The sequence below is a fragment of the Puma concolor genome, chromosome B4 (genome assembly GCF_028749965.1).
Source record: "Puma concolor isolate L17-30 chromosome B4, mPumCon1.1.hap2, whole genome shotgun sequence".
Lineage (NCBI taxonomy): Eukaryota > Metazoa > Chordata > Mammalia > Carnivora > Felidae > Puma > Puma concolor.
This window is the reverse complement of record NC_141673.1, coordinates 131,552,909-131,575,309: the sequence shown is the minus strand read 5'-3', so window position 1 is coordinate 131,575,309 and position 22,401 is coordinate 131,552,909. Positions and strand designations below refer to the sequence as shown.

The 22,401-nt window shown below is 48.3% G+C and overlaps 1 protein-coding gene across 4 annotated transcripts in view; it reads left to right on the top strand.

The window, feature by feature from the left end:
* Window positions 1-22,401, top strand: part of CAMK1D (calcium/calmodulin dependent protein kinase ID) — a 437,908-nt gene that overhangs the window by 375,098 nt on the left and 40,409 nt on the right. For all 4 annotated transcript variants that reach the window (XM_086714936.1, XM_025930109.2, XM_086714934.1 and 1 more), the window contains exons 5-6: window positions 3,222-3,348; window positions 20,391-20,466. In XM_086714936.1, the coding sequence (XP_086571062.1) occupies window positions 3,222-3,348; window positions 20,391-20,466 (203 nt within the window). The remainder of the gene's footprint in view (window positions 1-3,221; window positions 3,349-20,390; window positions 20,467-22,401) is intronic.

Sequence of the window (22,401 nt, the reverse complement as noted above, 5' to 3'; positions counted from 1 at the left end):
ATTTTTTTTTTCTTTTGGGTTCTGTTAAAGTTATTTTGACACTTGTTAAGACAAGACTTTATTTAAGACTACTGCAAGAAGGGTATCACAATAGGGGAGAGAATTGGGTTCAACTCCAAAATCATCAAGGGCATGTGAGGACTTATAGCCATTGACCAGAATGAGGGTTGTGGATAGAAACCTACTAAGAGGGGATATCAAGGATGGAGGGATCCTTCCTAAAGCCTGGCCAAGAACTTAGACATTGGCAGTCTCTCTCCATTGACCAGGTTCTCTTCCTTCTGACCAGGTTCCATCCCTGGGCTCTGTCCTTAGTGCACTGGCTCTGCCCATGTAGTCCAGGCTGACCAAGAATCCTACTGAGCCAGGGCACCTGGGTGGCTCAGTGGGTTGAGCATCTGACTTCAGCTCAGGTCATGATCTCTCAGTTAGTGAGTTCAAGCCCCATATTGGGCTAACTGCCGTCAGCACAGAGCCCACTTCACATCTTCTGTCTCTGCTCTCTGCCTGTCCCCGCTTGCGCTTTCTCAAAAATAAACAAATATTAAAAAAAAAAAAAGAATCCCACTGAGCCACTTTGGTGAACATCCCCCACCCTTGATATCTGATCAAATTCTTTATCTTCCACCTTTCATATCTGCCCACCCTGGCCTGCCTTCAGCAAGGATCCTCTGAAATTGGCATAGCCAGGATCCCCCCACCCTTGACGTTCCCTCTTAGTAATTTTCTTTTTTTTTTTAATTTTTGTAAAATGTTTATTTTATTTTTAAGAGAGACCGAGTATGAGTGGGAGAGGGGCAGAGAGAGAGAGGGAGACACAGGATCTGAAGCAGGCTCCAGACTCTGAGCTGTCAGCACAGGGCTTGAACTCCCAAACCGTGAGATCATGACCTGAGCTGAAGTTGGCACTTAACCCACTGAGCCACCCAGGCGCCCCACCTCTTAGTAATTTTCTGTTCACTGACCCTCACCCTGATCCTGGGCTATAAATCTCCACTTTTCCTTGTTGTATTAGGTCTTGAGTCCACTCTTCCTCTCCTACTGCAGAATCCCATTGCAGTGGTCCCCCCCCCCCCCCCCGAATAAAGTCTTCCTTACTGTCTTTACCAAGTGTGTGAATACATTTTCTTTAACAACATCCAAGGTGGAAGGTAAAGAGCTTGGCCAGATATCAAGAGTGAGGGGTTCTCTCTATTCTGACTTACAGGTTTCTTGCTAAGACTGGACTCTGCAGCCCCAGCAAGACAGGAGGGACACAGAAGGCCAAAACCGAGGCCTAGAAGAGGGCTCAGGGGAGCCCGACTATAGTTTGGTCAAGGCGGGGCAGGGGGATGGGTCTTGAACACTTCTCAGAATGTCCTCACAGAAATGGCTACAGCTCAGAATTGCCCCGTGAATTCTAAAATCCAGAAGTTCCAGGCCCATCTCAAATCTAAATAGCCCTCGCCACCAGATGAGAGAATGAGAGAAGAGTTGGTAAAATTCAATAACTCAGAAACCAAAGATCTACCGCAAACCACTGACAAGAGACACTCTTGCTTCAATCACTCTTGGGGATGGGAGGAGAGCCAGACAGGAAACTGTGGGGAAGTGGCTTGCCCAGTTCAGATTCCTCCTGGTGTGTTACATGTGTGTATGTGTGTATTTATTTATTTTGGGGGACAGAGAGAGAGAGAGTGAGTGAGTGGGGAAGGGGCAGAGAGAGACAGAGATAGAGAGAATCCCAAACAGACCCCACTGTCAGCACAGAGCCCCATGCAGGACTCCATCCCACTGACCCCGAGATCATGACCTGAGCCGAAATCAAGAGTTAGATGCTTAACCAACTGAGCCACCCCCCAGGTGCCCCCTGTTGTGTTTCTTTTAAGGTTGAACATAAATCAGAGAAGTGATTGCTTCTTCACTGGGCAAATCTTTGGAATTTCCTGAGTCGGGGGAAGGAGTGGTGTCCGTCCTCAACATTGTGTCTCTCAGGGACAGCATCGTTAATTGAGGCAGGCTTTCTGTGGTCAGGCTCTGCCTGGGCAGGACAGGTGCAGCCCTGAGGCTGGGACATCTCCCTTGGTCTCCACGAGCTCCACCCCCCCCCCTTTTTTTTCCTAAGAATGATACCTTGACTTTTCATAAAACACTATGCAAATAAAGCTTCATTGTCTCCCCGCTCCACGCTCCACCCGTCTGCCTCCCCTTACCCCTCCTGTATAGCTGCCATGGAGGTGCCCCTGCTGTGCAGGACTGTAGCAGAGACAGGAGCTGTGGTCAGGCCTCAGCCATGTGTCCTGAGTTACTACCGTCTGGGCTCCAGCATTCCCCATTCCATCCAGCTCCAGCTTCCCCATTCAGGGAAGCAAACGAGGAACCACCACGACCCATGTTTTCCCGAAAAGGCAACCAGAAGCTCAGGGCACTTAAGGACACGTGGCTACAAAGGGCTGGATCTCTGGACACGATTCATCCATGATGACATCCCTCTGTTTCCCAGGGAGCCCAGCGAGCAGGGGTCAGCTGGCTCAGTAAAGGGGAAAACGCAACGCATCTGCCAGAGCCGCAGGACACGGGCCGTTATGGAGGGCAGGGAGAGAGACCCTGGGTTCGAGAAAGGTTGCTAAAGGGGTCAGGAAAAAGGAATGGGGCAGGGGTGGGGGACGCCTGGGTGGCTCAGTTGGTGAAGCATCCAACTTCTGCTCAGGTCATGATCTCAGGGTTCATGAGTTCAAGCCCCACATTGGACTCTGTGCTGACAGCTCGGAGCCTGGAGCCTGCTTCAGATTCTGTGTCTCCCTCTCTCTCTGTCCCTCCCCCACTGGCGCTCTGTCTCTGTCTCTGTCTCTCTCAGAAATAAACGTTAAAAAAAGAAAGAAAGAACAAGGAAATGGAAGAGCACCTACAGAAGTGACTTCATTTCTGGGAACTCCCTTTCCCCTGACCCAGGAAATAAATTGACAAGTCTTAGGGGCTCTCTAGGCGGCCCCAATTTATGGTTCACTTTTTGAAAGTAGACAAAGGGACTCACTTTTCTTGAAAACCTCTAAGCTCCCCAAACTGTGCAGTGTCCCCTTCATCACTCCTATTAAACACGGCTTTTCTTACTGCATTCTCTGTGTCCCGAGTCAAGCGTATCCTTAAATTGTGATTAGGCTTTGTGGCTTCGTGACTCTCCCACAATTAACCCATATTTAAACACACTTTGTCAGTGTTTTTTTTTCTTTTTTTCTTTCTAGCCTGAAAACCTCTTGTACTACAGTCAAGATGAGGAATCGAAAATAATGATCAGTGACTTTGGACTGTCAAAAATGGAGGGCAAAGGAGATGTGATGTCCACAGCCTGTGGCACCCCGGGCTATGTTGGTAAGCACAGCGTGGGTGTCGTATCAGCTTCTTTGGTCTTAAGCACTTCAGCCCTGGCGCATGATCGCAGCTGCCTTCATTCCCCTTAAGGGGAGAATAAAAAGGCCAAGAGACATTGGAACGAGTTAGAAGAGAGGCGATTTCCCCTGAAACCTTTTAATAGTCGGGCAGAAATCCTGTCTCATTGGGGTGTGGGCCTGGGTGGAAGCCAGGAGTTGATTGGATGAATTCCCACGTTCTGATGCCAGAAATAGTGCCTCCATATCTGTGTTTTCAAATGATTTACAGTGAGACACTGAGATAACCATGAAGTGCAGACACAAACAGAACATGTAAAATGTTGAGATAGAAGCGGCCAGAAAGAGAGTATCGATAGGAGGAATCTGGTTCATGCCTTGTCGAAGTCACTCTCTTGAAGTAGCCAGTCCTGATCTGTACTGGAGAAGCCAAGAATTAAAGTCTTTCCTAAAATCAGAACCCCAGGGCCCTCGTACCAAACATACAGAGAGCAGAAAATGCTACAAGAACTGAACACTCGCATACTGAGAATCATCTTGTGTCTTCTGGGGACCTGGAGAAAGGCCATCAGTGCCGTTTGTGTTTTCGAGACGTTGACTTACATGAATGTATTCATTCACTCAGCAAATGTGTACTGAAGCGCATGCTATGGACCAGCTGCTGTTATGGGCACTGGGGTGAAGGCTGTGCATGAGTCAGACAGCAGGCCTGCCCTCATGAAGCTTATGTTGTAGTCGGGAGTCACAGACAACAGACAAAGAACAGGGTTGTTTCAGGCCACGGTAAGTGCTATGGAGAAACTCAAATGAGGACATGCCACAGAGCAGCAAGGTGATGGCGGGGTGGGGGACTAGGACGGTTAAGGGCACAGGAATGAGACCTGGGTATTGGCTTGAATGTGGAGAAGCAGACAGCCTTGGGAATGTTAGGGGACAGAGTGTTCCAGGCAGAAGCATCCATTTGTGCTAAAGCACTCAAGTGGGAAAATCCTGGGAAAAGGGTATAAAACGGGAATGTCTGAGGGCAGGAAAAAAATGGGGTTGGAAAAGACTTCTGGAAAACAGAGACCGAGGCTGAATTCTCAATGTACAAACCATGATGGCTTTTCCTAATGAGAACAGGAACCTCGCCCTGAAAGAGGAGAGGGAATGTTCTGTGACTGGCATCATTCCTGTTTGGTATTAGGTGCAACCGCGTGATCCCCCCAGGCAGGCTGAGGAAAGCAGTCCTCCCACCTGATGAGCCTGGGCCCCAGAGCATTGTGGGAAACTCCAAACGCCCTTTGGGGCCCTTCCTGGCCCTTCAGGTGCTGGCATAACACGGGTGTTATGTCGCAGCCGGTTCATTTGCAAAGGTGCTCAAAGGAGAAGGGAGAAGAGCAGGCTGAGGGGAACGGAGAATAACAGGAAGGGAAGCCATGGACTCGGGGGCGGGGGCCGGGGGAGGAGGTGGCCATGGTGTGACCGGCACAGGCGGGGATCATGTCCCTGGCGGGTGTGTGCGCTGGGCAGAGCCGGGGAGGTTCTTCTGATGGCAGAGGAGCCGGTGTGGCACAGGCTTTGATGAGATTAGCAGTACCCTGAGTGCTCTCGGCTCTGGGCCAGCGGAGTGGACCCCGTCGGGGGGACTCGGAATCACGGCCGTGGTGGGAGATGCACGCGAGAGCGCACGTGTGTGCCCCAGGGGCGTGGGGGTGTGACGGGAGCAGGAGCGTGTGCGGCAGGTATGTGGACTCTCTCCGGGTCAGTCCCGGCCGCCAGGCGGGTGGCAGATAAAAGTGAAGATGTGCTTCTTCTCGTTTGTCCTCAAAGATGGGGAGGGAGAAGGCCCGTTCCAACAGTGGCAATTCCCAGACCCCAGAAAATGAAAAGGACTGTGAGGGCGCGCTGTCCACGCTCCTTGCCAGGATGGCTTTGCCACCTTCTGTGCGGTCCGCTGCCCTGGCCACTGCGGCCGAGAAGCTGAGGGCTCTGTGGCCGCCCCGCTTCCCCCCTGCAGGAGGCCGACTCTCGGGCTGCAGTTCAAATGTTCCGGCAGAAGTGTCCGTATTTACATATGCATCGCACTGTTCTCATATTTGGCTCTGATGTTGGAAAGCTCCAGCACTTTCTAAATGGATTTTTGCTTCTTTGCGTCTTGGCAGAACCCAGGAATGGCACTTTCTCTGGGTTTCTAAGTGGCTGTCATTCGAGTGGTCTGGTTCTGCTTAGATGTCAGACACTGACGAGTCTTGGAACTGGGAAGCATGTTTAGATGTGGCCCTTGCTCTTTCTACCCTAAATGGTGGCCAGTGGGGCCATCAGGTAACGCTGTTGTCAGATACGGAGTTTTCTCTGAGTGGGGAGGGGTGCGAATGTAGTGGTTCTGCTCATTCATGTGTGTTGAGCACCGAGCTGCCTAGGAAGGCCTCTTAGAGCAAGGAAGGGGCGACACTGGGGGAGCTTATGACCTGTAGACGTACCTCGGGCAGTGAGCAACAGAGATCGGGCTGTTTCCTCCCCTGCCCCCTCAGTCTGCATGGCCAACTCCTGATATTCAGCCATCAAAGCCCAACTTACATGTTGCCCCCTTTTGGTTGCTTTCCCAACACCCATTCTCTCTTTTGTCATCCTACTTCTTTTCCTGACCCTTTTTACATCATTGCATCGGGGTCCCTTTCCCACCGCACCACACGTTTTTCTCGGGCAGGGACTATCTTACTCATCTTTGCACAGATGCTTGTTAAACTGGTAAAAACCCAAGGTTTGCAGAAATTAGCATTTCTCTCTGTCTCCTCTTTTCCCATTCATTCAGCATGCATTTATTAAGTTTATGTGCTGTGCTCAGTGGTTTGGTGTTAAGAATATGAATGTGTAGGGCCAGAGTTTCAGACTTTAAAATGCTCACAGTGTTGTGAGAAAAAGAGGGAAAAACCAGTAAATTGAATAATGTCTGGTAAGTGCTACGTTATTCATCATTCAAGGATTATGTATTTAGTGCCTACCTGCTGTTCTAGAGACTGGGGATGCATCAGTAGAAAGGAAAAGAAACACAGGGGGCACCTGGGTGGCCTGGTCAGTTGAGCTTCTGACTTCAGGTCAGGTCGTGATCTCGTGGTCCATGAGTTCGAGCCCCACATTGGGCACAGAGCCCATTTCGGATCCTCTGTCTCCCTCTTTCTGCCACTCCCCTGCTCATGCTCTTTCTCCCTCAAAAATAAATAAAACATTAAAAAAACAAGAAAAGAAAAACAGATAAAAGTCCCTGCCCTCAATCAAGGTACTTATATTTGAGCGAGAAGGAGACAGACTGTATGCAAACAGCTAAGTCTGTTAATATCTTAGGTTGACAAGTGCTATGAAGAAAAATAAAGCAGGAAAGAGAATAGTTGTGTGTGTGTGTGTGTGTGTAGGGGGTGGCAATTTTAAATGTAGTAATCAAGGCAGCCCTCACTGAGAGGGTGACAGTGGGGTCAAGGTTTGATAGAAGTGAAGGAGCTGGCCATGTTATTATTTGGAGGAAAAGCATTCCAAGGATGGTGCAAAGGCCCTGAGGCAGGGGTATGTGGGAGAACAACAGGAGTGGGGTGAACAAAGAGAAGAGCAGTAGAAGATGAAGTCAGAGAACTAATAGGCAGAGCATGTGCAGACCAGGACTTAGAAGTCATTGTCAAGACCCTGACTTTTACTCAGGGTGGTGGGGAGCCATTGGAGGGTTCTGAGACAAGGCATGGCATGATCTGACCTGTACCAGGATCCCTCTAGGAGACAGGTGGGGATTAGGAGAGATGCCAGGGTGCAGGGCCAGGGTGGAAGAAGGGAGACCAGTTAGAAGGCTCTGGAATTATTCAAGTGAGAAATGGTGGGAGCTGGGCTAGGTTGGCAGAGTGGAAGTGGTAAGAAAGTATCAGATTCCAGAAAAAAATTTGAAGGTAATTTCATGAAGATTTTCTGAAAAATTAAAAGTAGGGCTTGAGAGAGAGAAGCCAATGATAGTTCTAAGTTACTTTTTGGCCTGAGCCTCTGAAAGGAGGCTGTTACCTTTACTTTAGATGTCAAAGTCTGTGGAAAGAGCAGGCTACAGAAGTATCACCAGGGGTTCGGATTTTAATTTGTTAAAGTTTGCAAGGTCCAGAAGGCGGTTGGACTGTAAGTCTGGAGTTCTCTCAAGAGGTCCTGTCTGCAACAAGATATAGTTGATTCTCATCACACGTAGTAGTTATGCTCTGTAACGTCACCACCAGCGCTGAACTAGTAAATACTGACCTACTGTTACCCGGGAAATAGAGGTTTAGGGTCCTTGTGAGTCTCTGGTCACAGCATTGTCATCTACTGATGGATACATGACCTTGTTTTATACGTATTTCTATTTAACGACATCTTATTTACCATATATTATTTTTTTAATGTTGATTTTATTTTTGAGAGAGAGACCGAGCATGAGCAGAGGAGGGGCCGAGAGAGAGGGAGACACAGCATCCAAAGCAGGCTCCAGGCTCCAAGCCATCAGCACAGAGCCCGATGCAGGGCTTAAACTCACGAACTGCGAGATCATGACCTGAGCTGGAGTCAGATGCTTAAGTGACTGAGCCACCCAGGCGCCCCTAATATATATTCTTGATTCGTGAACGATGAACTCATGGCTAACAGCACCATAACTTACACCTAAGTGAAGCTGGTCTAGCCACACATTTTCTCTGTAGGCACATTTCCACTTTCTTGTGCCAGGAACACTAGACGGCACTTCATCGCTGCACTTGGGGGCTGTTTTAAACCATGAATCTACAAAATGCACAAAAATGTAAAAAACATGACAGCAGCTAGACCATGAAAATGATACTTGTTTGTAGTGTGAGAGCCGAAACAGGAGGGCAGAGTGTCACCTTGTCTGACCTCTAAGCAGGGAACGTGAGCTTTGGAAACTCAGTTTGAGCCTCTCTGCTCATGTCCACACGTGACCACAAAAGCACGGCAAGTATTGATTTGGGGGCTACAAATAAATTTTAGTGAGTAGGCGAATTAAAAGTGCAGAATCTGTGAGTAATGAGGATGGACCATATTTGGAGGCTGATGTATTTTTTTTTAAATGTTTATTTATTTTTAGGGAGAGAGAGAAAGAGAGAGCAGGGGAGGGGCAGAGAGAGAGGGAGAGAGAGAATCCAAGCAGGCTACACATTGTCAGCACAGAGCCTGACACGGGGCTCAACCTCACAAACCATGAGATCATGATCTGAGCTAAAATCAGGAGTCGGACACTCAACTGATTGAGCCACCCAGGCGCCCCAAGAGGCTGAGGTATTTTGAAGCTGTGAACCTGGATGAAGTGGCTAAGGGGGAGACAGGGAAGGATGGAGGAGAAGAAAGGTCCCAGGGCTGAGTCCTGGAGCCCCGGGGACTCTGAAGAGGCAGCATGTGAAACAGGAAGGGAACCAGAGTGGTGTGGTATCCTGGGAAGCACTTTGAGTTGGAGAAAGTACCTTGTGTCAGTTGCTATTAAGTCAAGTAAGATGCTGACTGGGTGTTGATCGTTGGCTTTGGGGCCTTGAATTATGGATTAATTGAACCATTAATTAATTAAGCCAGTGGGAGCCCGACAGCCAGAGTAATGCTGTGAAGTGGCTTTTTGTAAGAGGACCCCAGCGTGCTGTCAACCCTGGGGTTGGACACCACCCCCCCCCACCCGTCCCCCAACACTGGCTTATCTCTGCAAGATCAGGATGCTGTTGGGATCTTGGACAAAAAAACCGTGGCCTCATCCCTACTGGCCGGTCTCGACCTAAACAGGGCAGAGCCCAGTCCCAGTCAGCACTCCTCTGATTCTGGGGGCCATGCTGTCCAGGAGCCCCAGCCAGGTGCAGAGTGTTGCTGTCTGCTTTTAGCCATAGTTCAGACTTCAGACCCCTTCTCGGTAGAAGTATTGATTTCAATTTACGGGCACTGTTGTTTTGTTTTTGTTGTTCTTACGGCTGTTGCCTAAATGACTGTTCAGCTAAATAGTGAACTTTGGCAATGTCAAAATGACTTCAGTTTTTTTTTTTAGTTTATTTATTTATTTATTTATTTATTTTATTTATCTATTTATTTTGAGAGAGAGAGAATATATGCAAGTGGGGAGGGTCAGAGAAAGGGGGACAGAGAATCCCAAGCAGGCCTTGGGCTGTCAGCACAGAGTCCAATGTGGAGCTTGATTCCACTAACTGTGAGATCATGACCTAGGTCGGATGCTTAACCGACTGAGCCACCCAGGCGCCCCAAGATTACTTCAATTTAAATCAGCTCTCTAGCTATGAATAAATAGTGAAAAAAGGGCTGTTTATCCCATGTATCCCAGCACACACACGGTGCCTGAAAAGGCAAAGGGATCTGATCACCCTTGAATTCATCCTTTACCCTGAACAGCTGCCCTGATGTTACATGTCCTTTAAAAGAACAAGGGTCCTTGCAGAACATCACATCACTGATGGCAGGAGAATGTGGGCCTCGCTCCATCCCTGTGTATGGGGGTCCCACTGCAGGCATCTCTTAGAGCCGCTCCAACACCGAGGGCCCCTCCAATGGTGTATGACCAGTGGTGATACAGACCCATATTTGGTAGCATGTGTGCAGTATGAAGTAACCGACATATTTCAGAAGCAACATTACAAATACAGGTGAGAGAGGAATCAACAAGGCCTGGAACGACCAGGGAAAAACTCTTGGAGGAGGCATGATTTGCAGGAAGAGTAGAATACCAGGCCAAGACAAGGAGAGTAATGGATGTGGGCAAGCAGAAGAACAAAGGCTCAGAGTCCCCAGCTGCTTCTTATCGAGTGTGGAAGAAATATGCAGACTCGTTTGGCTTGGAGAGGGGGCTTGCCCAAACAAGGACTCGGACCAAGAGTCAGATGCTCAACCGATTGAGCCACCCAGGGGCCTCCACCCTTCTGCAGTTTCTGAACGGCTCCTCTCTAAATACTGGATACTGTGATGGAGTATCATGGTTTCTAAACTTCACTGTGGTGTCAAGGAGGGAAAGAAACCTTGCAGCATTTTGGAACTTACTCTTTTTTTTTTTTTTTTCTTTTAATGACTAAAACCCAAAACACTGGAATGCCTGTAAAGGTCCTCTTAATCTTGAAGTGAAGCTTGTCAGCCTTCAGGAGGAGCGAAGTAGCCATCCCACTGTGGTCACAAACCCATGAGGGCAGAGGCCGGATCTCAGGACGACCTTTGAGGGCGACATCACAGGGTTATTTCTTGCCACGTTGCCCTGAATTGCCTTAACTCCGAACATTTCCTTTCCTCCCTCCCACTGAATTCCAGGTCTCTCCCACATTTTAGAACACCAGCTGCCCTCCCATTTTCCACTCCCTTCCCATTCCTTAGCCTCACCCCTCCACCCACTGGCCACATTCTGGCTTTGGTAGCATTTGAATAGTACTCCAGCTCAGATCGGAACGGTAATTATAAACCAGGACGGCGCTTTCGTGGGGACTTTTCATGCCTGTGGTAAAATTCAAGAGGCTACTAGGAAAATCAGAGCAAGCCACTGTTTTGCGATGCATTTTTAGTAAATTACAACTCTGAGGGAAGGATGAGAAAGCTTTCCAAGGGAACTTGTCCGGCCGAGGACAGAGCTAGCCAAAGAGAGCCCTACTCCTCTTAACTTCCGTGACTTTGGGTTGAAGGCAAACCACAGGCAAAGAATGAGTCTGTGTTTCAGCTGAATTTTTAATTGCCGGCAATCCAGGCTACAGTTCTCCAAACCTTGGTGAAGCCACACGGTTTATGGAGAGGCTTGTAGTAAAGCCCCTCATTAACTGGTTTTTTCTTGTCTAATCCCACCTGCTGCAGAGTCCGCTTACAGAAAGAGTTGTGACTAAGCATGGTTGCTCATATTGCCTGTTGTAATCAGTTCTTCCTGAAGCCAAACTCCACCCTGAAATGGATGCCCGAATTTTCTTTTCCTTGATGTGTAGAATTTTATTTATCATCTCCGAACAGGCAGCCGCTGGGCAGAAATGTCATTTTTCTCTCCCAGTGTTTCAAAGAAAGCCTTCTCGGGGTGTGTGGGTGACTCAGTCGGTTAAGCTTTCGACTTCGGCTCAGGTCATGATCTTGCGGTTCATGAGTTTGAGCCCCGCGTCGGGCTCTGTGCTGACAGTTCAGAGCCTGGAGCCTGCTTTGGATTCCGTCTCCCTCTCTCTCTACCCCTCCCCTGCTCATCCTCTGTCTCTCTCCCCAAGATAAATAAACATCAAGAAAAAAATTAAAAGAAAGCCTTCTCACCACTTCTCCAACATGCAACTTCTCCAACTCGTTGCAACTGGATTACAGTTCAATTTAAGGCCTTCTGTACTAATCCACCACATGAATTGGTGCTGCACGGATTCCTTCTCCCCACCTGTGGAAATTCCCTAAAACGCAGAGTCCCATGCAGCTCTTCACTTGAGCTCAGATTATTTTCCACAAAGGCGTAACTTCAGGACAAAATAGCAGGTGACCTTCAGGACAAGAGACTGAGGCATAGAAAGATAACACATCTGGAGTGCCTGAGTGGCTCCGTTGGTTGAGCGTTTGACTCTTGATTTCGGCTTGGGTCATGAGCTCATGGTTGGTGAGTTCAAGCCCCAAGTTGGGCTCTACACTGGCAGCGTGGAGCCTGCTTGGGATTCTCTCTCTCCCTCTCTCTGCCCCTTCTCTCTCTCTCTCTCTCTCTCTTTCTCTCTCTCTCTCTCTCTCTCTCAAAATAACAATAAACTTTAAAAGAAAAAAGAGGGGCGCCTGGGTGGCGCAGTCGGTTAAGCGTCCGACTTCAGCCAGGTCACGATCTCGCGGTCCGTGAGTTCGAGCCCCGCGTCGGGCTCTGGGCTGATGGCTCAGAGCCTGGAGCCTGTTTCTGATTCTGTGTCTCCCTCTCTCTCTGCCCCTCCCCCGTTCATGCTCTGTCTCTCTCTGTCCCAAAAATAAATAAACGTTGAAAAAAAAAAAAAAGAAAAGAAAAAAGAAAGATAACAAATTCTTTGAGATACATTGGCTCAGGGCTCAGCCTGTAATTCTGTCCTCTAACTCACTGCTGGACCTGAGATGGCAGAGATGTGGCACCACTCTGTGTGTGCAATCTAATGATTTTAAAAGCCCTCTGCTAGAAGATCACTCTTCTCACTACTTCTCTGTTAAGCTCCTCCCTGTAAAGACCCTATCACATTGCCTAACCTGGCTAGCACAGCCGAACTTGAATCCAGGCCCTCCCATCTCCTTCCACGAGCCACTTGGGGGAAAGCCGTGATAGTAAAAGAAGTCTCCACTACCTCTGACCACGACTGACTCCCATCTCTTAGGGCCTTTTCGTCGTGACACACACGAAGTTCAAGTCGAGGGCCTTTCTCCTTGACCTCCACAGAGAGGTGAGGTCAGCCAGCAAGAGGCACAAAGGAACCTTGGACTAGGTCACAGGATGGCAAGCAGCCTGTCTGCCAGCCTCTTCTTGCTGATGTCACAGGCAGGTTGGACATTTCCGACACATTTCCAAAGACAGAAGCACATTCGAGGAAAGGTAGAGTGCCGCTAATCTTAGTGTCCCATCGGCTCTGTCTCTGCAGATAGGGGGAAGGCAGGAGTTTCATACACTGCAAAGAATTAGGGAAAAAATTAGGATATGCCCATTTTTATAAGTAGTCTTCTGGAACACATTTTTCTAACTCCCCTTTAAAAAAGAATTATAATTGGGGCCAATGGAAAGAATTGATTGGATCTGGGCAGTGCCCCCTTGCTGCTGGTTAAAAGATTGGAAAGAGCTTAGGGTGATGGGGAAGGTAATCTTGATACACCTGGCCTGGAGGTAGGAGAGGGTGGGATGCTGTGGGGGGAGGCAGAGGGCCAGGGAGAGAGAATATAGAAGGAGTACAGTCACTCTCTTCTCTCAATAAATGCAGAACCATGAAGGTACCACGGCCAGCCAGTGTTCGTCAGCCATCCCGGGAATCTTTGATATTATGGTGGACTGTTCCCATGCCCGGGCACCGTCAGTAATGATCAACAGGCAGTTCCTGGGTTGTGGTGTCTAGAACGGTGCCTGGACCTAGAGGGGATGTATGACTGTGTCGGTGAATAAGCGAATAAAAGGATCGACACCTCGGTGAACAAAGGGACCCAAGTGCGCAGGAGGTTGGTATGGGGGTTGTAAGTCTCCTTCCGACTCCAAGATTCAAATACTCAGACATGCCCTCCCATCACTTGTGGACCCAGTTCAATTCTGATTTCCAAAGGCTCTGATCAAAAGGGTGGAAATCTCCATTTACGAATCATTTCCATTATGTAAAGCAAGAATGAAGGGAAAGTACCAAGTGATGTCAAGGAACTGTCCATCCTTCACTCTAACAAATAATAAAACCTGCATTCTGTTTTTATCCTATGGTTCTCTCAACCCTTCATCCTTACATAATAACTACTACTAGCTCTGACTATACCTTATTATGTTTATTGTTTCCATTAAGCCTCATTACAGTCCTGAAGGTTGGGCTCTGTTAATGTTCCCATTTTACAGATGAACAAAATGGAGGCTTAACAAAATTAAATGACTGGCCCAAATCCACAGGTGTAGTAAGTGGGAGATCCTAGATTTCTTTCACTGCAAAGCCAGTGTGCATGGCTATTTAAAACTTCTTAAATCCGGGGCACCTGGGTGGCTCGGTGAAGTGTCCGACTTTGGCTCGGGTCACAATCTCATGGTTCATGAGTTCAAGCCCTGCATTGGGCTCTGTGCTGACAACTCAGAGCCTGGAGCCTGCTTCAGATTCTCTCTCTCAAAAATAAAATAAAATAGCATTAAAAGAAAAAAAAAACCTAAAAAATAAATAAAACTTCTTAAATCCAGCGGCACCTGGGTGGCTCAGTCAGTTGAGTATCTGACTCTTGCTGCCGGCTCAGGTCGTGATCATCATGATCTCCTGGTTCGTGCGACTTGAGCCCTGCATAGGGCTCTGTACTGACAACAAGGAGCCTGCTTGAGATCCTCTCTCTCTGCCCCTCCCCTAAGCACATGCCCTCTCTCCAGCTCTCTCAAAATAAATAAATACGCTTAAAAAAAATTCTTAACTCCGGACAGCTAAAGTTGTTTCAAGTTACAACCACCTAAATCCATTTCACATTTAAAGGAAACCATTTCACATCTTTACCTGCCATTTAATGACAAAACAGTCCTTCTTACCTTTCCCACTCTTTCGTCTTTAAGCCTGTTAATTTCTTCTTAGAGCACAACACAAGGGCATATGCTCAAAACGTACTAGCCACAGCCTTTCTTCTCCACCCCGTGTCTTTCCTGTTCTCTAGTCTTTTTATTTGCACCTTCTCCACTGTTTGACTGTTGGAGGTAATATAGCCTTTCCTGGATACTTGGGGTTTTATTTAGAGTAGGTTCAATATTTTCAGGGCTGTATTCAGGGTTAAAGATCAACACCTGTGCCATCTTGCCACACTCTTGTCTGGCTTAGTCTGATCGTCTCCTTAAGAAGGCAGCCGTGGCTGGCGTCACTTCTGCAGCTGTGTCCACCCAGCCGGAGCCCCCAGGAGAACAGGTGCTCCGTGGCATAGGGCCCACGTCTGCTTCCCTCACACCACAAAGCCAGTGCCTGAAATGGAACCCAAGCTGTTAAATAACTGAGGAACGCAAGAAACACTGCCTGGGTCCCATGGTTCTGGGTCCCGGGCTGCCGCTTTCTGGCATGGAGGGCTGCTCCCCACCCCAGGCCACCCCTCCTGCGTGTCCTCTGCTTCACCCACTGGAGGTGGTCAACTTTGAGGTACTGAGTACAGTGGTACTTAGACTTCCATGGAGGAGAACAGACGGCCTTGACCGTGAACCTGGTAACAGGGGGAGATATTCTCAATCTCCTCCTCTCCCTCTGTAGAAACTGCTCTTCGGCACTCCCTTGAGAGCACAGGGAAAGGGAAAATTCTTTTTCTGGTTTCTGTGAGCCTGGGGGTTGAGTGCCGCCCCTGCTTCAACAGAGCCCCTCTTCCTGCTCCCAGTTAGACTTGGGACTTGGTTAAGCCTTTTGCTCCTCTCTCTTTCCGGAAGGAAAATGGGCAATTTAATTGTTTCAAAAACAAGATGAAAGGTTTCTGAATTTTTTTTTTTTTTTTCCTCTTGGAATCTGTGAATTCCTTTACCAGGAACCCTTGCTTTCAACCAATATAAAACAGCTTGGCCTGGAGGACGCTTCCCACCAAGTGGAATTTTCCACAGTGGGTTGGTCGTGAGTCTCACAGCAGTAAATTCAATTATTTCAAATTTTGAACCAACTGTTTCGCTGAACAGCATGAGACGAGCGTGGGGCTCAGAAGGAGGGCCCCGTCTGTCCACACAGATCTCCAGCAGCTCGGGCTGCCCTGCTGAGACAGCGTGGTTCACGTGATTGACTTCTATTTGCTGGAGTAAACCGACCCGGCCAATGGAATGCTCTTTCTACCAGGGAGAGCTAAGAAAACGGAATCGTTAACCCCCAAGGTCTGACCGAGAAGGAGGTTCTGAGAGATCACTTCCCCGAAGGTCTTTCCTGTCCATTAGCCCTAGAAGTAGTGATTCCGAAATCCCTTTGAGAAAAGGTCTTAAAAGGAAAGTGGCATGAACTACACAGTCAGCCACAGACAGAGGCATAGGGCTAATTCTGCCCGTTTCGTCCCCTCACTTCGTGTCAGGAGTAACCATTGGTTAACCAAACAGAATGTGCTAAGCCCTGAATATCCAGACCAGAGATACGTCCCCGCTGTCCAGCGGTACCAAGTGTGGTGGTCGGCAGTGTGATTCACACAGTAGGGAGGAGATACAGAGGGGAGGGGAGGAGGTCCAGGAGGCTGGCGTGTCACGGGAGTTTGGTGATGAAACCTGGGAAACCGACACGTGTCACCCAGGTAGAGCTGTTCCCACTCGGCTGCTACCTATCTTGTGTGTGTCCTTTTCGGCGCCTCCGGGTCGGTCTGTTGCCGCTCACGGCCCCCAGGACTGTGCCTTGAGATGCACTAGAGGAACGTCTGTGTCCTCCGGCCTGGAGTCTTGTCCTTCTGTCTCCGCTGTACCAGGAGACTGAGCCCTTTCCCGCTCTGCCTGGGCGCTGATGGCATCTCGAACGAGCCGCAGTGCCCGTTAATGACGGCTCTCTTTGTCAAGTGTCAGTAACACCAATTAAGTTATTTCCGTGCAGAGCCTCCCTCTGTGAGGAGGTGTGGGGGTGGCGAGAGTCATTGTCACCCTCCCACTGCACGTGAGTTGTGCTGGGTACAGTCAGGAGAGAAAATTGTTTCTCCTTCATTAGGAAGTTCTTCGGCATCTGACTGGTGTTGGGGGGAGAAATGGATTTGTGGTGGGTGTGACTGAGAACCCTTCCCACTCTCTCTCCGAGGCCCCGCGGGGACTGTGTGCATTTGTTGTCTGAGAGTTTGTACCTTGGAGGCTGTGACATTTTAGAATTACAGCCGAGGGGCGCCTGGGTGGCTCAGTCGGTTAAGCATCCAACTTTGGCTCAGGTCATGATCTCACGGTTCGTGAGTTCAAGCCCCATGTCGGGCTCTGTGCTGACAGCTCGGGGCCTGGAGCCTGCTTCGGATTCTGTGTCTCCCCCTCTCTCTGCCCCTCCACCACTTGTGCTTGCTCTCTCTCTCTCTCTCTCTCTCTCTCTAAAATAAATAAACATTAACAAAAAAGAAATACAACCAAATTCTTGCCAGTGGTATAAGATTAATAACATAATACAAGGGAGTGTGGCCAGTTCTCAAAGTGAAACCTGGCCTCTCCCAAGATCAGAGCGAGAGTGGCCTCTTGCAGAACTACAGGCTGCAGGCCCCAGGCTGAAAGGATCGGGGAGAGGGTAGGAGGTGAGGAGAATTCAACAGGTTGGCCAAACAAGGGGAGCCCACTGTAGGACCCAGAGGAGAGCAGGAGAGAAAATATCCCAGCAGATCCCAGAGGTTCGTCACGATTTGGGTGGCCGTTTCAAATCGTCAGGAGGGTTTTGAATATTGCCTGAGAATCGGTGTTTTCCAAGAATCACTGCGAGATGAAAAGTAGCTATTTATAGGGATGTAGGCAGGCTTGTTCAATGTCCTGAGAACATTTGGTTTCACGAATCAAATCAAAAGAGCAGTTGGAATCAACACACATTAGTGTGGTTTGCCATTGCGTAATTCTTTAATTATTTTAGGTTGGTGAGAATATCATTTCCAAATCAATCTACTTTCTCTTGTTTATTGTCACATTACACATCCAAGGACTTTCACTCTCTGTGTGTTTCAAGTGCAGTTCAGAACTTCACCCCCAAGGCAAGTGATTTACCTGCCAACAGTTGGTTAAACAATGTTTATTGTGTTGCTGATAGGACCTAGGTAAGACACAACACCAGGAAGAACAAGAAATGTTTGGCACAGGTAGACAGACCTCCACCCCCAGTACCCCAGTATCGCTACCTTGATATTTGCTTGTTAACCATTGAGAACTTCCCCCCAACACCCATGCTACTGATCTGGCATCTCTCCGTCAGTGGCTCCCTTTTGTCCGTTGCGAGAATAGAAGCATCTGAGAACGATCCAGACACCGTTTCTTTATCTTTTTTTTTTTTTTTTTTTTTTTTTTTTTTAATTTTTTTTTTTCAACGTTTATTTATTTTTCGGACAGAGAGAGACAGAGCATGAACGGGGGAGGGGCAGAGAGAGAGGGAGACACAGAATCGGAAACAGGCTCCAGGCTCCGAGCCATCAGCCCAGAGCCCGACGCGGGGCTCAAACTCACGGACCGCGAGATCGTGACCTGGCTGAAGTCGGACGCTCAACCGACTGCGCCACCCAGGCGCCCCTATCTTTTTTTTTTAAACCGTATGTTTGATGTTATAAACTTTACCATTTAAACAAAATCTCTGGTTTTGAAAATTGTGTATATGTCATCTGTGGCTTCAAGAATCTAAACATCGGAAGGAACATCCCGGTTCCAAGCTGCCTAAAAATCAGCCAGTTGCTTTTCAAGCGCGTGCCATGTCTCGCACGGTTCTCCAAAACGTAGGTCTGTTTGCCGGGCTGAAGGTAGATCTGCTGAATGTGCAGGTGCCTTCGGATGTACAGATTCCTGGAGGGCCATCGTGTTCTTTATTCTTTTGTTTTCTGAGTAATGGATGGCGACCAGAATTTCTTTCTAACAGTCAGGGAGGGTGGGCGGGGGGCGGGAAGAGAGGAAGGAGAAGGAGGAGGAGGAAGGAGGAGAAGGAGGGAGGAGGGGGTGCTCTAAGGAGTCCTCCCTCCCACACCCACAGCGCTAGAGAACTGAGGATGGGGTGTGCAAAAGAACACAGACAGTATCAGCTCTTCCCAGGAGTGAAGCCTGCTTTGCAGGTGCTGTGACGCTTACCCTCCACACACCGTGGCTCAGGGGATCGTCTCAATCTTTGCTTATAAACTGTGGAATCAGCTGTTGGAGGTGCCTTCGCACCTTCTCAGGGCTCCTTCCGCATGTCTGTCGCCATGTCATACCTGGTGTGACACAAGAGCTTGTGCCCCCAATCCTGCCCTGAGCTCTAGCTGCCCCTGCATCACTGTTTGACATCTGGTGTCATGGAGTGGCTGGGCCGGGCTGGCTTGCCGTCTTCCTAAAGAGCCCTGCGGACCCTGTGACGTGGAAGCCAGGGCTCCTGCCTGCCAGCCTGGCTGTGGGCTCAGGATATTCTGCCGTCTGTTCTGCTGGGGGAATGACACTGGGTCAGGCGTCACCAGTGAGCCTTCTCTGTCTCCTTTGAACTTTCCACCAGCCCACGTGGATGGCCCTGGAGGCTTAGAACTAAGCTCCTTGCAGATGTTTCCATCTGTTGTCTTGTAGCCACTCATACCAAAACATCAGCTCATGGAGAGCATGCCTCCTAAATCAGCGAGAAACTTACTGTGGTAAACGGCTCCCTTTCGTCAGTTGCCATAATAGAAGCATCTGAGAAATCTGCTCTTAGTAGGCACGGGGACAAGGAAGTGGGGACAAGTGGGGACAAGGAAGATGCAGCCAGCTCCCAAGTATCCAGGGACCGCTTCTCCAGTTTGTGAGCTGCCCAGCGTTACAGTTCTGGGTCTCCTTCTGCTATCATGTTGAGGCTGAATGTAGCCAATAAAAGACATACCGACCTATTTATTTTGCTCTTGGGAAAAAAGGAAAAAAATAAAGTCTCATCAGAAGTTTGGAGGAATTGGGGCCGAAACCTACAAGCAGATTTGGGGATTGTCTGTGGTTGGTATTTCTTACCGTCGTAACCAGAAACATTCAACAATAGTTTGTATGCGTTCCTAGTCCTGCTTAGGAAAGCACGCAAGGCCTGGAATAGCAAGTGTGAGAACAGGGACAGAATAAGCTGAGACCCCTGGGCTAGAGGACCCTCGGGTTAGAAGCGAGGAGTTGAGATTAAGGAGCGTTTTTGCTGTTTGACAGGGGAGAGGCTGAACTGTCTGTATTGACGGGAGACCCACCCCAAACCTTAGAGAATGAGCTGAGAGCGGGCCTGGGCCAGGCCCCCCAGGGGCCAGATTTCAGGTCTTCACTGCCCTGGATTGTGAGCTCTGTGAAGGCATTAGGAAGAGGCTTCCTGTTCATGCCCTACGGCACCCAGGGAGGCCCTGTGCTGGGCCCAGAGAGGCTTCCCTGAGTTAATTTTAGGTGGAGTCACACCCCAGGCTCCCGTGAAGTGTACCTGTCCCCGACTCAGTCTCAGCTGAGCTGTAGTACTTAACACAGCACTGACATAAGAGAGCTACCTATTCCTATTTGTTGATTGACTGATTGAATTTGACTGATAATCTCCAGTTACACACACACACACACACACACACACACACACACACACACACACGCACGCACAAATGCTGTCACTTTTTTCTGGTTAAGAAAGCCAACACCCGAAATAGGTCCTCTATCTCTACTCAGTTTTTAGAATGACAGAAAGTTCATCCTGAGGCGCAAAGAGAAAAAGAAAAGAAAAATCTAAGAAATGTTTTATGTCTTCAGCTTTTGAGTTGTCAGGCTTGTGTCTCTCCTTTGTCATTTCACAGCTCCTGAGGTCCTGGCCCAGAAACCGTACAGCAAAGCTGTGGACTGCTGGTCCATCGGGGTGATTGCCTATATCTTGTGAGTATTGCTCGCTACCTTGGCTTCTTTTTTCTTTCTTTCTTTTTTATTGTCATGAAATATACTTAACACAGGATTTACCATCTTAACCCTTTTTAAATGCACAGGTCAGTGGCGTCCAGTTCATTCACCCTGTCGTGCAGTCACCACCACCCATCTCCAGAATGTTTTCATCTTCCCCAAACTGAAATTCTGTCCCCATTAAACTCTGACTCCTGTTGTCCCCTCCCTGTAGTCCCAGATACACTCCATTCTTCCTTCTATCTCTGTGAAGTCGGCCATTCTAGGTTCCTCACGTAAGTGGAGTCATATGGCATTTGTGCTTTCGTGACTGGCTTTCTCGCTTATAACGTCCTCAGCGTTCATCCATGTGGGAGCAGGTGCCGGAATTTCATTCTTTTTAAGGCTGACGAACAGTCCGTTATATGCATATGACACATTTTGTTTATCCATTCATCCCTCAGTGGACACCTGGCGATTTCTACCTTGTGGCCGTTATACATAATGTTGCTGTGAACATGGGTGTTCAGATGTCTGCCTTTGGGTGTCTACCGGGATGTGGGATGGCTGGATCATACGGTAATTCTACGTTTTAACGTTTGGAGGAAGCTCCACGCTGTTTTCCATAGCAGCACCCCCACTTTACATTCCCAAAAGCAATGCACAAACGTTCCAGTCTCACCACATCCTTCCCGACTTTTCATAACAGCCGTCCTAATTGGTATGAAGTGCTTTTGTCGTGCGTGTGATTTGCGTTTCTCTTTCTTAAAATGTATTTCTAACGTTTTTGAGTGCAGTTGACACACAATGTTACATTCGATTCAGGCATACAACATAGTGATTTCATAATTCTATACGTTAGGTTGTGCTCACAGCAAGTGTAGCTTACCCTCTGTCACCATACGACGCTATTCCAATACTGTTGGCTCTTTTCCCCATGCTGTACCTTTTACTCCTGTGACATATTCATTCCATCACTGGAGGCCTGTACCTCCCACTCCTCTTCACCCATTTTACCCCTCCACCCTCCCTTCTGGCAAACCATCAATCTGTTCTCTGTATTTATAGGTCCAGTTCTGCTTTTTGTTTATTTATTCATTTGTTTTTTTAGATTCCACATACGAGTGAGATCATATAGTATTTGTCTTTCTAGGTCTGATTTATTTCACATTGCATAATACCCTCTAAGTCCATCCCTGTTGTTGCAAATGACAACATCCCATCCTTTTTATAGCTGAGTAATATTCCAGTGTGTGTGTATGTGTATGCATGCGTGTGTGCATGTGTGTATCACCTCTTCTTTATCAATGGACACTTGGATTGTTCTCATATCTTGGCTGTTATGAATAATGCCTCAGTGCATTTATCTTATGGCTAATGATGTTGAGCATTCTTCATGTGCCACCTTGGCTTTCCTGGGGATACAGATGACTATGAAAATATTAGGACATCTTCAAAAGAAATCAAAATGAGAAAAATATGGTGAAAACCAAACTTTAGCCTTTAGGTACCTCATTTCTTCTCAGGTGCCTCATCTCCACAACCCAGGAAGGGCTGTCATAGGCATAGGGTTGTTGCAGTTGTTTTCACGGTGATCAGTTTTGGTTATTATTGTTTGTTTTGCTTCAGTCCACTGTAAAGTTGTTTTTTAATTACAATTTCTTTTGGCAGTGATACTTTCAAACACTTAAAATGGAGCACACTGCTAGGCTGGGTTTAGGCCAACTGGTGTCTGTAATTGATAGGAAATGAATTTCTTCCCAAGGAAGGGAAGGCTTTCTAGCAGACAGAGTCTGCTACACACAATGAAAGACCGTGGGGGATTGTGATCAGAGAAAGGTCTGACAGTATGTGGCATCCTCAGGGACTGCTGGAAACATCCTCCCTGTATTGGCATTGTCTCATTATCTGGAAAGCAAGCGGTCTTTCTACAGC